General features: G+C 41.5%; 1 protein-coding gene across 21 annotated transcripts in view; it reads right to left on the bottom strand.

The window, feature by feature from the left end:
• The window catches only part of r3hdm2 (R3H domain containing 2), a 78,160-nt gene that overhangs the window by 16,820 nt on the left and 44,792 nt on the right, over positions 1 to 16,548 (bottom strand). For 3 of the 21 annotated variants that reach the window (XM_033626814.2, XM_033626810.2, XM_078169687.1), the window contains exons 13-19: positions 14,476 to 14,571; positions 13,355 to 13,404; positions 12,626 to 12,679; positions 8,091 to 8,326; positions 5,144 to 5,316; positions 3,120 to 3,218; positions 714 to 1,007 (exon numbers count right to left, since the gene is read on the bottom strand). In XM_033626814.2, the coding sequence (XP_033482705.1) occupies positions 714 to 1,007; positions 3,120 to 3,218; positions 5,144 to 5,316; positions 8,091 to 8,326; positions 12,626 to 12,679; positions 13,355 to 13,404; positions 14,476 to 14,571 (1,002 nt within the window). The remainder of the gene's footprint in view (positions 1 to 713; positions 1,008 to 3,119; positions 3,219 to 5,143; positions 5,317 to 8,090; positions 8,327 to 12,625; positions 12,680 to 13,354; positions 13,405 to 14,475; positions 14,572 to 16,548) is intronic. The other 18 variants (XM_033626813.2, XM_078169690.1, XM_078169695.1 and 15 more) reach the window with 11 other exon arrangements.

Genomic DNA, 16,548 nt, shown 5'->3' with positions numbered 1-16,548 from the left:
TGAGTCCCTGGATATTACCCCTGGATCTTTAACTGTACTGAAGTAGCAAACCTGCATCACATGACCTAGTTAAGCTTTGTTTGAGCTGATGACATGATCACAGATACTAAATATCTTCAGAACAATTTGATTCTGCTGGCAACATATTGTTTACATAGCATATAAGCATATAAAATGAATTTAAAAAATAAGGGTACTTAAATTAATCCCCTCTTACACACTTTTACAAGTCACTTTTATGAGACAGTAGGGGTCTCCCCAACTAAGATTTTACAGTCAATTCTGATTCATCAAGTCTTTCCTATCATCCACTGATTGCTGAATCATGTTTTTTTGCCCTTTTCGATTAAACAATTCATCTTTTTAAACTCCAGCTGCCAAAATAAAATTATATTAAAACATTGACAGGTAGGGAAAAGGAGCTTGAAAGTGCAATAGTCAATGGGGAAACACTAACACTGACTGCAACCAACAGGGTAATCTATTTCCTCTGTTGTCAGTCAGTGACAGACTTTCCTGTTATCGAGCTGTCCCCTGCTTTCAAATCAAATCATACCTACTTAAGTTTATTTTTATATGGCATGTTTAAAAGCAAACACAGTTGAGCAAAGTGCTGTACAAATTCAAGTGAAATACTAGTTAAAATTATGATAAGACCCACAAACACGTCTCAAATATTTTTTAGCTGACACAACCTTTAGTGAATGACGTACCTGTTGAGGTGGAGGGGGCTGCATGTAGCCTTGTGGGGGTGGCGGGGCCTGCATGACAGGCTGGGATGGAGGAGGTGGCGGAGGTGGCGGATGGGGGTGTCCAGTGGCAGGCTGGTAGCCAGACGGAGGCGGCATAGGCTGACCCGTGGTAGCCATGATGTAGCTGGTCTGGGGAGGGGGGTGCTGGGAGAGCACTGTGGGAGGGGCTTGATACATGGGTGGAGGCTCAGGGTTCTCACTGGAGCCCTGCCGACTCAGCGTCATTTGGCTGAATTGGGGCGCCAGCTCTTCTCCCTGGGAGGAATAGGAATGACGTCACTGGTGGGGTTTGATTGGCACTACACTAAATACAAGTACAAAATCATTAGTATGAATATAGATTACACAGTTTTTAATACAACAAAATTAAGAACTGCAGACTACACTAAACGAAACAATACTATTAAACACAAGCAGGCATTGTTAGCTATAAGGCACATTACAGCAAGTCAATGTGTGCACCACCTACAGATATATAAAGCTGTAAGTCATGATCTAAAGCTTCATATATGTAGCCTTATATATCTGTAGATAAAGTTACAGGTCATGAACTCATGTGGACTGCAGACCTGTCTGCTGCTGGTATCTCTATGTCAGTGCCTCCTGTGAATTCTTAAGTTGTAATGTAAGGTCTAACTGAGGTCTGAGAGTGATTGAGGGTGATCACAAAAGCCATAAAGCTATATTAGCAGCAGTGAGAGCACAAAAGGAACACTGTGATGTTTTGAAAAACACCTGTCAGATGAGAGGATCAATACCAATTTCACCTCTTTGCATCCAGCACAATAGGAAGCACGAGAACATAAGCTTAGAGCTATACTACCCTGGATTGTTAGTTATGGTTTGTAAACACCCTCAACAGTAAAAATGAAAGTACAGTCAACTCTAGATACATTCTTGTTTGACATTTGACCTGGCTATATTTGCGTATTTTTCAGCGTTGTGTCTTTTGAATGCCTGCTGCTTACAGTCTGGGACCCTTTTTATAAGGCCCCAACCTCACCTGAGTGCTGTGGGGGTTACACATTCACAAACATCCCGAACACAGAAAATAAGAAAATTACAGGCAGAGGGCAGAGTTGCTGCAGAAACATACACCACCACACATTTCTGGTGGGTCATAAGTGATGACTGAAAGAGTTCAAATCTGTATGTGTCTATACATTGTTTTTTAGCAATATCCTGCAAAGTCTATCTTTAAGCTGAGGACAAAGTTCTGCAGTTGTTGGGTCTGAACATCTGACTTTGGATTTGACAGAAGACAAGGGTATTGCCCAAAATACTTGAGTTCTTACCCAGTCACTTCTCATGCTCGCTGATCAGAAAGAGAGCACTGCAAATGAATTAACTGGATGGATGTATTTGAAAAATGAATGCTACAAAATTTAAACAAATGAGTTAACGGTAACATTTTGTCAAGTAAGATCACACAAAAATCAATTGGAATTTTTCTGTGACAATCCTTTCACCCACTTGCATTTTTTTCTGGGTTTAGTTATGAATTTAAATGTACAGAACTGTATTATGTCTTCACACAAACGTAAACTACTGACAACTAGGGCTGCCACTAACTATTTTCATTGTCGACTAATCTGTCGATTATTTCTTCGATTAGTCGACTAATCATTTCATCGAAAAATGTGTTAAAATGTTGAAAAATGTCGGTCTGTCTCGCCCAAACCCCAAAATTATGTCATCTAATGTCTTGTTTCATACTCACGCCAAAGGGTTTTAGTTCACTGTCATGGGAGAGTGTGTAAAGCTGCCAATATCTGAACGTAAGAAGCTGCAGTAAAAGTATTTTGGGGTACTTTTATAGTCCTTTTCTATGAAAAATGACTCAAACCGATTAGTCGACTACTAAAATAGTCACCGATTATTTTAATAGTCGATTAGTCATCGATTAGTCGACTAATCGTGGCAGCCCTACTGACAACAGTAACTTCCCAAAAAAGGTACTTCAATATAAAGTACTTGACGGACCAAAAATACTTTTCACAGCAAAAAAAGGAGACACAAAATTTGCATACCATTGCAAATACCAAAACAAAAGTACCACATGGCACAACTGCCATTTTTTTGTCACAGCAACTCACACGTGCTTGACGTTCATGCAGACACGCACATGGAATAGCAAACAAGATTATCTTGCCCTGAGCTGAAGTACTACCTGAATCGTCCAGAGCAGCAAAGACATTATTCTTCCATGACTGTGGTTAAACATCTAACTAATGTGAATGAGAACAGGAGAGTGCAAGAGTTTCTAGCAGAATGCAGCAGTAGCTAAACGCACAGTGTGAGGGTGTGAGTAATGCAGTCTGTAACTAAATTAATATATAGAGATGAAGCTACGAGAGGTGTCAGTACCATTGTGTACTGCTGGGGAGGAGAAACTGGCAGGAGAACCTGGGGGCAGGAAGGGCTGGAGTAGGAGACAGGCTGAGAGGGCTGCAGAGATGCCACCGGCTATACACACCACCGGAAAGAAGGAGGAAATAAAGAAGGCAGAGCACAGAGAGACAGAGAGAGAGAGAGAGAGAGAAAGAAAGAGAGAGAGAGAGAGAAAGAGAGAGACAGAGAGCGAAAGAGAGAGAGAGAGAGAGAAAGAGAGAGAGAGAGAGAGAGAGAGAGAGAGAGAGAGAGAGAGAGAGAGTGGAGCAAGCCAGCAAGAGGGAGGGAGTCAGAAGCAGGCGGAAAGAAGGAAATAAAGAGAAATGAAGACATAGGAAAGATGTGGGTTAGAACACAGAGGAAAAGTTGTTAATGAACAGATGGATGAAACGGAAATCACATTTAGTTTCTAAATATTATACAAAAAGCAATAAAATTGTGTTTACAAAGTGAAATGCAATTATTACTACTCAGGGAGAAAGGAGAGGACATTGCTGTCATTAAATATGCTGTAATTAACTGTCTATAACTTTTATACAAGGCGTTTTCAGAGGCAACAGCCCTGGGGACTCTGAGAGGGAGCTGCCCAACGAGGAGCTCCTCGAGAACTACACACCTTTAAGGACTTCACTGTGGGTCCATTTGTCCATGTTTTCTTTCTTACAAGCTGTTGTTTGCGTTTGGTGTTGTCAACTGTTTGCATGGCTAACTTTTTTTTTGTTTTTAAACTGCTCCTGACAGTGCTGCATTGGCTCACGTTTGACCAATCAACATCTGATTAACATCTGGACAAATCACAGCACCACTCATGGTTGTTCTTGTGCTGAGAGACCAGGGAGAGTATCTACTCTGAAACAAGAACTACAATTGTTCCTAGTTCTTGTGGTGTGGACACATTAGGCTCATTTGAGATGATCCAGGCCTGTTCAGAATTGATTGTCTGCGATTGCCACACAATGCATGACCGTTAGATTTGTGTCCAACTTGATTCTTACTTGCTCCGACATCATTTGGGTGCCCTAAGCGCAACTGACCCTGATGCATAATTCATTTTATTATTTTGAGCAATCTTGTAGGCCTAGGCGATATCATACCAATTTACTACTTGTGACTATTGTTGTTGTGCTTCAGCTTAAATTTAAAGAATTCATCGTTATGATTATGATTGTTTTGGTGCCCCCTTCGTCACTTGATGCCCTCATGATGTACAGGTATGTAGCGATGACACTGCATGTGGGCGAAGATAATCCACAAGATCGAGGTGGCCACTGTTGTTAGAACCAGGCACTGCAGTTGCTCTTCACTGACCTCAAGACCCAGGGCATGATAGGAAACGTCTGGCTGTCTCTTGATCGAAAAACTGATTGGCTTTCAGTTTCGACCACAAAAACTGCATTTGCAGAAAGTCAAAATATTTTGTGCAATTGTAATATTTAATGTAGACTGTAGACTAGTCTCATGTTGCTCAATAAGGGATTCATCTCTTAAATATATCTTGTGTGGTTGATAGTAGTAGTAATAATAATATGTGGTCTGCAAACTACAGGTAGCCTACAGACGGATCTCACAGGATGTAAATATTTCTGTGACTTCCTGTTTGTTCTTTGAAGGCTCCTAGAAACTGTCTGACTTGACTACAGATTCTTGTCACCGCTCCTTGCTGCTGCCGCCTGATCTTGTCTTCTTTCTAGGCGAGGCACAGTTCATCTCAAACGAGCCTCATAAAAAGTGGGGTTCTTAGAACATATCCCTAAAGAACGTTCCTCCAGTCTGAAAATGCCAATTATTGCTTGAAGTACCTCCTCCTTACATATGGCCAGATTCAGCCTCAGGCACATCATTCATTTAATTACCAGCCCATTTAGAGGAGGAAGGTGGACATATGATCACTAAAGTTGTTCAATCGACCACCTTATTCAATTAGATCCTCTGTAACTTGAAAGTATGTCTTCATTTTTGCTGATATAATTGACATAAATGCAGTTAGTGGAGGTACATACCTGAGCAATCATGTGGTTTCCCATGGGGTGTTGCTGCGGAGTGGGCAGCAGGGCAGTCTGAGGAGGAACCTGGGGCTGTGGCTGTGGCTGTTGTGATGGGCAGGGGAGTAGGCTACGGCTAGGCTGGGAGGCTGCAGGTGGGGGACACACATCAGGACTGACTAGAGGCAGGCCTAGTGATGCAGAAGATGACATGAAAACCACAAAAAGAACTTACTTTTAAAATAATTTGGTCATACAAAGAGAAAATACCACAGGGTTCTTGTATTATCTTCCTCTTTACATCATTATGTGAGTTTCCTAGACCACCAGAGGGCAAACTCAAGTTAACATTCCAACGAGAGGTGAGGCCTCTCTCTAGTTTAAATATTTTGGGCCAGGGGTTAATTATAATTACAAATGATTCCTATTTGTTTTAAGCAGCAGGGAGTGTTAAATATTCAGTTTTGCCTGAATATAAGATGGGATTTTTTTTCTGGGCATACATCTGAAAAAGGTGAGGCTGCATTATATTCAAGGACAGTGGACATTTACATACTCAAAACATCAGATTTTCTTTTTTCAATAGAGAGAGTTCTGATCTGTGGTCGAATAGTCAAAGCAAAGCAAAGAAAAGAAATTACGTCCTCTCTCTTTTCCCAAACACTTTTCCTTAACCTTAATTGAAAACGAGGTCAAGGAAAAACGTGAAGGAGAATTCATAGGGGGTTAGGGAAAGACAATCTCGACATGATGTGAAGAGAATCTGCCTGCAACTACATTAGGCAACATAATTATGTGATGATGGATGTAGTTGTTGTGGATCTGCTGTAGCAAAACTACAATGTTACGAAGATGGCCCACAAAAAGCACATCTTAGACACTTTGTATGCCGTACTGCTGTGTTGTTTACAAAGAATGAAATAAAATCAACAAAATAAACTAATTTCGTGTTTATTATTTTAGTTATGTCCATTAATTGTTCAGATCATCTATGTTTTCTCATTGTGTAAAAGAGCAACGTAACATCCAGTTGTAAACTCTGCCACGGAGGATAGCTAAAAGTTATTTCAATTCTGAATGGCAATGTTGTCTACCTTTACAGGCTTTCTCTGCCAGCCTCACTTAATTTTATCATCCTGCTTTTGTGCCCTAAAATGATATCCAGTTTGCTGTCTACCATCTCCCTGATTTGATGTGAAATGAGCATTAGTATCACCGTATGCATTTATGCATGATGGAAAATACAGTTTGTTTTCATGAACGGCCGAATGGTGCACCACTTTAAATGCTGAATGGGCTAACATCATCTCCTTTCGTTAAGTGTGTATTCTATGCTAAAGAGGATAAGAAAAGAAGCACTGAAGCACCTTTCCTGAACATTCAGAGAGTACTACCAGCTCATGGCTGCCACATAATCCGTTTCCACCGAGCAGTACGGTACAGTTCAGTTCAGTGCGCATTTTTTCCGTTTCCACTGTGAAAAGTTGTGGATGGCAATGGAAACTGTCCCCATTCTTGGTCCCCCCTCTGTTGGGGTACCTAGCACACAGATCTGGTAGTAAAAGGTGGAGCTGTGAACACTGCAGTCCGTTGATTGGTCAATAGAGGACGGTCACTCTGCTCAGGGCTGAGTTGTGGCTGGTTTTTGTAACCACTGTTCACACCATGGCAAGTATAACATTAGTAAACTATGCCAATAAATATAAAGGATGTTTTGCTGCCTCTCGCAGCAGCTGTAGTCTGAGAAAAAAAGACTAAATTCACTGGGCTGACTGCCGGCAACATATAAGGTGGAACGTTAACTTGTAATGTTACGCGATGCATTAGTTGACAAGGTCAATCAATCAGCACACCTTAAATTTCAATGCGACAACTCTGACGATTATTTTACTTTTTATTGTCTCTCTTGGTTGACACAGACTTTAGTAATGAGTGGATCTTCAAACGTTTAAAATATAGATTAATTTCAACTGGATTATGTAAATTGCATATATTCTAATCCTCACTTGGATAAAAAACAACAACAAATAAAGCATCACGGAGTGTCATTCCTGTAGGCTCCGGCCGGCTGCGCTTGCCTGAGAAGGACTAAATGCACAAGCCTGCTATTTTTAAATATCCCATCAAGAGAGACTCTCACTGCAGCCTGTTCTATTTTGTTCTGAAAATGTTGGCGTGCAACATGAGGCGCAGACGTTGCCCACATTTAAGTGTACTGTTTGCGGTGGAATTGCTTAACAGACCTAGGGTCTAGGCACCATGTCTACCAAGGGTTACTTTTGGTTCCAAAGGTACCATACCGAAAGTGTTTGGTGGAAACAGGGCTTTAGACACTTCTGAATCATTTAACTCAGTTAGGAACCTTCCCAAGCACTGGTTCTCGTCGTCGTACTCGTCGTCATCCGCTTATCCGGGTCCAGGTCGTGGGGGCAGCAGCCTCAGCAAAGAAGCCCAGACAGTCCTCTCCCTAGCCACGTAAGAGCTGATGGAAGAGCCTTCCCAAGCAAAAAAATACAATTCGACTGCAGCCCTGGTTAACCACCAGCTCCTACAGAAAGTGTTGCATTATGGGTTGTTTGTAGCTTTAACGCTGCCATGCTATCAATTCTCCGCAAGTGTTGAGTTAGTTCAGTTTTACCTACAGGAGTTTCCAACAAATTGTGTAACAGAGGAAATAAATCCATGAGTCAGTGAGTCAAAAACGTCTCCTGACGTCTTTACTGCAGAAACAGCAAAGACTGAATCATCTGTCAAACGGCCAAGAGTTAACAGTGTCATGGAATTTCATAAGAGAGCTCAACAAGAAAATGCCAACAACTAAAGAAAATAACTCCGACTGGAGAGAGTTAAAGCTCTCAAGCTTTTGCTTTTTAATGGATTGTAAAAGCTTATGCTTCATTAACAAGTTCACCAGAAAGACCTAAATGTGTCTCCTTTTCCCCTTACTGTGCTCCACAGTCCTTACCAGAGCGAGAGCCTTTGCAGCTTCCCTGTGAGCCTTTGTTGCTGCCAAGGCTATCCCCTCTGGTAAGAATGGAGATGCCAGAGAAGCTGCTAGCCTTAGTGACGGGCGGCCGGAGGGTACGGTTGGAGCTGTCTGAGTCGGTGCTGCTCCAGGGCCGTGGCTCCAGGCACTTCATGTCACTGTCTGTGCTGCTTTGACGACTGCTAGACGCCCGACTGGAGCTCTCACGGTTCCCTCTGAGAGACGACAGAAGAAGGAGGTAGAGGAGAGAGACAGAGAGATGAAATGAAAGGGATAAAATGGAGATGGGTGCAGGAAAGAGGGGAGGAGATGAGGTGAAGTAACAGGAGAGGTAAAGCGAGAAGAGTTTAGAGATATGTAGAGAGCAGAATTGAGAGACAAAAATGTACATGGGTAGGGTGAGGAATATATAGAAAAGGGAAGGTGTGCACACAGGAGGATTTGAAGCAGAGGAGAATGTAGGTGGAGACAGAAACAGAAGGACAGTCAAAGACAAAACAGGATAGAGGGGAGAGCAAAAGCAGAAGAGCAGAATAAGGTCATCAGAGAGGACACACAGTGTGACAGGCTTTAGCATGGGGCATTCAACACAGATGCACATTGGCTGGTTTTAGTGAGTCCACGATACAAATAAATCAGGCAACAAACCACCAAACAATATTATTTCCAATTCTGAACATACGACCACACACATTCACACGCACAAACACACATACAAACCCATCCACATACGAGAACATACATGCAGGGAGAAAAGATGCTCCAGACATTCAACACTGGGGTGTAACAGGTGAGACAAACATCCATGAATTCAACACACAAACCATTAAAGACTGGAGACAACATTCACATAACAGACTTTTACAGAATGAGCACTTGCATACATACGTGTTTTATATTTGAATACAGATAAACAGTAACACATGCACTTAAAACATGTTGTATTGAAGACAGGAAATGACAGAAACAAGACACACACACACACCTGTAAATTAAGACCAGATGTACATCAACACTCAGACTCACACACACTTATCTACAAAATAACCACTTGCTACCACTGGTTCACCACTATGGCTCTTTATACTAGATTGCCATATACACACTGATTGTGTTGTGATGCTGTCACCCTGGATAAGGGTAGCTGCCGAGAAAACCAGTGATCACACTGTAAGCGTAACCACCAACCTGGGGAAACCCCTCCATCACAAGTGAATGGTTGGGTCTGCCATTGACATGTCAGCATTGAGAATATTATTGTTCCATCTGAACACGTCCTACTGTGTTTGAGCTTGAAAATAATACATTTAAAGGTTCTGTATGTGACATTCAGAGCACTGATATAGCAGCAAACCACTAGTTGCTAAGTAAAGATATAATGGAGTGATGGCGTTCTGAGCAGAGAATGAATTCACACTCCCTCTCTGTGTGTGTTGTCATCTGAGCGTCACTGTGGTTTGTTGTGGACTGATATCGGGACAGCTTTGTCGTGGAAGTGACTATCCTCTGGTTCCACCCTGGTCAACACTGTTAGCTCTGCCACTGATGCCATGGCTAATCGCCGTTCATGGAGTTAGCACCGTAAGCTGCTAGCCGCTATGGATGTATATCCGCATTAGATCAAAAAAGTTTGACTTCCTGGGTATAAAATAACCCAGATCTTACACACCGTTAAGCCCACTACAGACTTAGACCACCCAGCAGCTTCCAGTTAAGCTCTCTGCTAATTTAAACTGAGATAAAATTATTTTATCGTCCAGCTTTTGTAGACTTTCTAAATGTTAATGGACCAAATGGATCAAATTCTGACAGTGAAATGAGTCATTTGATGGGGGTTCAAAAGAAATTTATCCAATGATGTACGAAAGTCTCTTTGACAATGTAAGTCTATGGGAAAAGCCCAGCCACCTCCATGTTGAGAACTATGTCGAGTCAACTCACACACTCTGAATTTCACATAGAGCTCCTTAAATAAAGGAAAATTTAAAAAAAAAAAAAAAGTGCTGTACATACTGGTGGTGCAGCATTAAGTTGAATGTAGATAGAAAGCCCTGCAGGTAAACAGAGACCTACGAGTCTAAATTGAGGTCAGCAGAGTAAAAAAAAACAAAAAACAGCCAAGTCAGCTGCTGTAAACACTTGTTTTTTCATCCTCTTTGAACTGGAGGAGGGATAAGAACCGAGTATCTGTCCGTGTAGAGAGAATTCAAAACATTCAAAACCTGTAATTGATTGTGGGAATCTCCATGACGAGAACAGGGATGTGGTATGGGTTGTAAAACCATAGCGATAGTGAGTGGTGTTTGAAGGTGGTTGTGGCTGATAAATATTTCAGAGAGACTGTAATTAATGGAGGATCTATTTTGAGTCCTCTCTCTGCACAGCCTATTTTAAGGAAGGGTGGGTGCTCTGCCGTTTCTCTGTAAAGGGAGGCGCACACTTGTTCGCTTCGCTCTGCAGACAAAGATGAGAGCAGGATGAGCGGGGGGAGGAAGAGGAGGAGGAGGGATTCTGCTGTTGATCACATGATATTTCATCTCCACTCTCTCCTCACGACAGCATTCCCCATCACACGCACAAACAGGGGACGCTAGGCTGCTGCTGCTGTTGTTCTGTGCTTACATCACTCTCTATTAGATGGTTAAATTAACCCACAGAAGAGCTTCTTGTTTTGGTCTATTTAAGTGCAGCATGTACTCTTTAAAGGTTAATATACTTTATATGAATGCTGGACTTGGGATATGAAGGTCCTTTTAGGTGAAATTTAAAAGGCCATAACATTAACATTAATATTATCATATTAAGGTATGACATGTCAGCCTCTAATGAAATTTCTGCAAGCAGCACAATCAAAAGACATAAAGGACATGAACAAATATTCACCAAATAATTGGATGGTTCAAAAGTTGAAGACAAGAACATTGAAGTCCCAGAGCCACATAAGAAAATATTTGATAAAAAGCTAAAGAGGGAAAAAGGAGAGCTATGTCGAAAAGCTCAAAAAAAAAAGACACAATGTCAAAGTATATAACATTTTTTTTTACAAAATGAAAAGGTAAAAACTTCATATAATATTTTAATTAATCGACATAAAAGTATTTGACATTTTTTTAATTATTATATTGTGCATTTTTCCTTTTATTTTTGTTATTCCTCTAAAGCAGTAAAGTGAACATCTTTGGGATTTTAAGGCCCCGACCAGAAAGAGCACTTTTTGCAGCTTCCTGCGTCTTTTTTTTTTTTTTTTAACTGGTACTAGGAAACCATCAAATCACCTGTCCTTAGCTTGATCACTACTTTGCTGTGAAGTAATCCCACAAATCTGTACCTTACAATCTCTATTAAAAATGGACAGCAAGGGCACTGGCTCTGATTGAGAGTTAAAGGCTGTTCCCAAATAGTACTTTGGACACAGGGAAATGTGTGGGTATACAAGACCCTCAGAAAGAGGAGAATTTAAATGGAGTACCACCAGGTCGTCCAGGAGATTCGTCTAAATGATGCATCGGTTTAAGGTTTATTTTAGGATGAGTCAGAGACAGTTCGACAATCTGGCGTTAACTGTCGGGCTGAATTATGGTTAATGGTTAATGTTACGAAGTAGCTGCGGCTGTGATTTGGTCAGATACGCCTTGCAGCTTGCCTCGGCGACTTTGAAAATGAGCTAACGTTAGCTTCACACAAACTATGTACGCTACTGCTTGTTGTCATCGCCACAACCGAAAGCCTGCCTCTCAACTCCTTTGTTTGGACAAAAAACACCAGTGATGAAGGTTTTTCAACCCAGGTGTTCAGGGCACTCCTGCAAAGATGCAAGATGCATAGAGCAGAAAACACGAGGTGCTCAGCAACGCAAAAGCAGAGAGCAAACAAAAAGCTGCCCCAGGCTGCTAATATGCGCTGTGTCTGATCGGGACCTAAATGTCAACTCAGGCTCTGGGAAATTGTGATGAACATTTTTCACTTGTCTAATGTTTTATGGACCAGAAGATTAATCTGTTAATCAATAAACAATCATAGGATTAATCTCCAATGAAAATAACTGTTAGCTGCAGCCCTTTTTCACTCAAAGGAAAAGACAGGGTGTCATCATGTTGTGCTCACACTCTCATGTTAAAGTCCAACAGCACTATTGTATTGTACTGTATGCACTGCTTACATATTTTTACGTGCGACTGTGCAACAGGTGACATGTTAACAGAAACTACAAGACTAAGTCAACCACAAAACAAACAGGTTACTGTGGAAGCGATGCAGTTACTTTATATAAAAAATGTAGTTGACGGTGGATGGGTGGAGGGGTAAGTAGGTCAATCAGTTCCCAGTGAAACCACAAAGCAGCCATGCATGGGCCATGGGAAGCCCCACGGTGCAGTGCTGGAATAGCCATCAATCAGCCGACTACGCCAAGCAAAGATATAAAAAACCACCACAAGTCACCACTATCATCACCAAACCACTTTCAAAGAATGGGCATGGCAACACACAAGTCAAAGTCAGCAGCACCCCAATACCTAAAGATCTGCCTCCTCTTTTGAGAGCTAGAGCAGTAGCCCTCAGTGGAAAGTCTGTTGGGGTTAACATTAGGAGAAAATGCTGGGGTTACAGGACTGGATTGGAGAACAGGAGGGGGTTTAGGGGAGGGTGAGATAAGGAGGGGTGGGAGGCAGAGGTAGGCACAGTGCAGAACTTTTACCCCTGCGAAGAAGGGGAAAAAAAAAAAATGCACACAAGGCAGAAACTTTGACTGTTGAAAAGCCCACGCTTCCTCTTTCTCTCTCTCAGCATATTACGTCCTAATCTTTCAACCTCAATGGCCAGGATGCCTAGGGATGGAGGCTGACTGTAACTGCTGTGTGAGCTAACTTATATCTAGAAAACATTTCTTCCACTACCTACAAATCTTTCTCAAAGACAGTGTGCCTGTCAGTCTAACATAAAACAACCCTTGAAAATCTGGCACAGAGAGAGAGAGAAACATCAGCAAATGCTTATTGATCATTTGCTTGGCATTGAGAAGAAACAAAAACCTTATGTAGGGGCTACATTAATGTTAAGTGGACAGATTAGTACAAAGAATCACTATATAATCTGTAAAAATTGTTAAGTTTATGGGTTCACAGTCCTCTACCTTTCATAACTGAAACCTAGCAAGGAAATTGTAGCTTTAAAGGGGAAAGGTGGTAAAGATTGAGTCTTGCAAATGCACACATTAGAGTCTCCAGGAGGATGAATCATCTTACCTGTTGTCGTTGATGTATCCGTTTTGAGAGGACTGTAAAAAAAAGGACACCTGCACATTATGAAATGCTTCATTCATTCAGGAGCACTTAAGACCGACATTTGTATGCAGCTCAACCTTTCAGACGTTCTCAAGTTTGACATTATATTTGATATGTCGCTTAAAGCAGAGGTTCCCACAAGATGATTACTAGCACTGGAAATAAGAATGCTGTATAGTTATACTTTCTCAGGGCTCTAAAAACTATTAGCATTAAATGGTCTGATTACATGTCCACACAAATACAAAGTAACTGGAGTTCTGAAAAATCTTCACTTAGGAGTTTTTGAAAAAATAACTCCCAATTTCAGTGTCAAACTAAAAGTTTGCATGTAGATGAGAGGCCAAAAATGTAGAAGAATCTATCAGTTTACAAAAATATCTGTGTGTAAAAGGGCTGGGTACTGAACTCTGTACTTCTAAGGGTACTGACCGCATAATGTCGGTACGACCGAGTACCAATTCATATTAAATCCATCACTGCCAAATGCTGGTACCTGAGAGTGCACCTGGGTGAGAACGCTAAGTTATGACAAGAGGCAGAAGTGATGCGAAGCACCCTGAAGCCTGAAAGCCAACCATGGAGCTTCAAAGCCAGCAAAAGAGCTCCATGGAGCTGCTGGGTTCAAATTAAGACAGCGTCTGGCCTACAGAGACAGAAATTAGAAGGTACCTATAGGCACTGGTACCCAAATTCCAAAACTGGCGCCGATATCGGTTCACAAGTGAACGGTACCCAGCCCTATTGTGTAGACTGGGCCTAAGAAGGTAAAAACCACTCTTCTAATTAACTGCTCACAACTCACAGACATGCACCCTGTGATGAGAGGTTGAGAGCAGACACTGCTTTGTATTAGCGGGTCACAAGGAAGCACCGACTCAGAGAATGAATGTTACCACGCTTCATGACACCAGTTATTAAACAAAAAGTTTTTATTCTTGACTGATAAAGAAATACTGACTCACTACTCAAAGGAGCTAGAGGTAACAGCGAATGATTTAGAAATGGATTGTGATTTCATGTTGATGTGTCCTTCTCAGTGGTTTTTTTTTTTTTTTACCCTGTCTAGGTTCAATACTTACTTCTCGGGCAAAGATCCGGTCTCGTACCCGCTGATACTCTTCCTCTCGCTCTTCAATGGACTTGCTACGCCGCCCGTCCTGCAGTGGGACACGGATCTAACATTTGAGAGAACAATCCAATCAGAAAAATGACGGTTACCATCTAGTATGCATTATTTACAAATATCCGCTGAAGTTTGATGTAAACACATGTACAGCCACACTTAATGCAACCTGCTGTAAAGATAAGTAGCAACGAGTCACATGATACCAGCAGTAGCATTCAAGAGAGAGCAGCTGCTTGCCGTCAAAACAGAATGGAAACTGTGTTTTGAGGGGCGGAATAAGCGTGGGAAGCTTTAACACCACAAACGTGATAGAGGAAAGGAAAATGATAAATATGCACAAGCATTAGGCGCCAAAGAAAAGTGTCAATGCTTCAAACAAACAATGTTGGAAAGAATGAAGTGTGAAAAACTTGGTTCAACAGCAACAAAGCAAGTATATTATTCTTTATTATAATGATGAAACTGCTTCTGTGGTTGAAAATGTGAGGTTTCGATGCTTCAATGAAAACCTCATAAACAACTGTTACACGAAAGGTTTTAACTTCCTTTGAAACGAAACAAAAACGAAACAGATAAAATATGTTGTGAGTTTTACAGCTGAGATACAGACTTAAAATGTGTATATTGTGTCATCAAACAAACTGAAACACTGAACAGTTTTTTGGCTCACGCGGAGGCAATCAGCAGCAGTGAATAATATGTTAAATGCAACTGTAATTTAAAAACTGTGTGTCATTTTGGGAGACAGTACCAGGAACATGCTAGTTACTGCATATGAATGGCCTATTAATAGTTTAGTACACTCTCAGGCGTATTCACAAAGAATGATTGCAGCCGCTGAGCTGATAGCACCATAAATTGAGCATCGCTTTCAACCATTATCTGCCCATATCCAGGTCTGATTCACAAAGGATATTGCGCTACTGATATTACAGTGCAAACACACCAATAAAGTTTTGTGTGTGATTGCAATCATCCACGGTTAAGTATAAATGTTGCCTTAACGCCAACAACACAGTGGGCAGAACAGCGGCAGAGAGAAAAGGAAAACTGAAACTTTCAGACCGCCTGCTACATATATTTCCCACAAGGTTTGGAAACATTTTTTGAAACTTCAGGCAAGCAATTCAAACGTGACAGAAAGAAACTGTATTTGGGATTTAATATTCCAGTTTGTCTGTGCTGTTGGTGTTTTCAAACACACATCTCCAGACTGTAAAAGAAGATCGGCATGACAACCCATACAAATGCGCTTCAGTTACCATCAACCCTCTGAGTGCAGTAATAATTTCACTGTAACTGTGGGGTATCTGTTAGCCTTAATGGTACATGCTCTACACCATGAGCTGAGTCTGTACCGCTAAAGCCCAGGTTCAAGTCCAGCCTGAGACCATAACTGCATATCACCCCTTTCTCTTCCTTTCCTTTCTGTCTATCTCCCACATCCACATAAAGCAGAAATGCCCCCATAAAAAATATCTAAAAATAAATAAACAAATGAAGAAATGAATAATTTCACGAAACACATAATTCTCAGGAGCCCTAAGATTTGTTTGGCAACACAGTTAGGGGTGCAATTTATCCTTGGCGGGTGCTTTAAGAGCTACACGGTTTCTATTTGTCTTATTCACCCAGATTTAGCTGTTGCAAAAGCAACGCATCCTTTTGTGATTTCACCCCTTTTCAGTCCAATTTCCACCGAGCAGTACAGTTCAGTTTGGTATGCTTTATTTCCGTTTCCACTGTGAAAAGTTGTGGATGGTACCAATGGAACCGTTCCGTACTGTCCCCATGTTTGGTCCCCCCTCTGTTGGGGTACCTAGCACACAGATCTGGTACTAAAAGGTGGAGCTGTGAACACTGCAGTCTGTTGATTGGTCAATAGCGGACGGTCACTCTGCTCAGGGCTGAGTTGTGGCTGGTTTTGAGGCTCACGTAACCACTGTTCATACTGTGGAGAGTTTTATTATTAAACTGTAACTATAAAATGAAAGGATGCATCTTGCAGCAGCCGTAGTCAGAGTAA

The sequence above is a fragment of the Epinephelus lanceolatus genome, chromosome 1 (genome assembly GCF_041903045.1).
Source record: "Epinephelus lanceolatus isolate andai-2023 chromosome 1, ASM4190304v1, whole genome shotgun sequence".
NCBI lineage: Eukaryota > Metazoa > Chordata > Actinopteri > Perciformes > Serranidae > Epinephelus > Epinephelus lanceolatus.
This window is presented reverse-complemented; position numbering and strand designations above follow the sequence as displayed.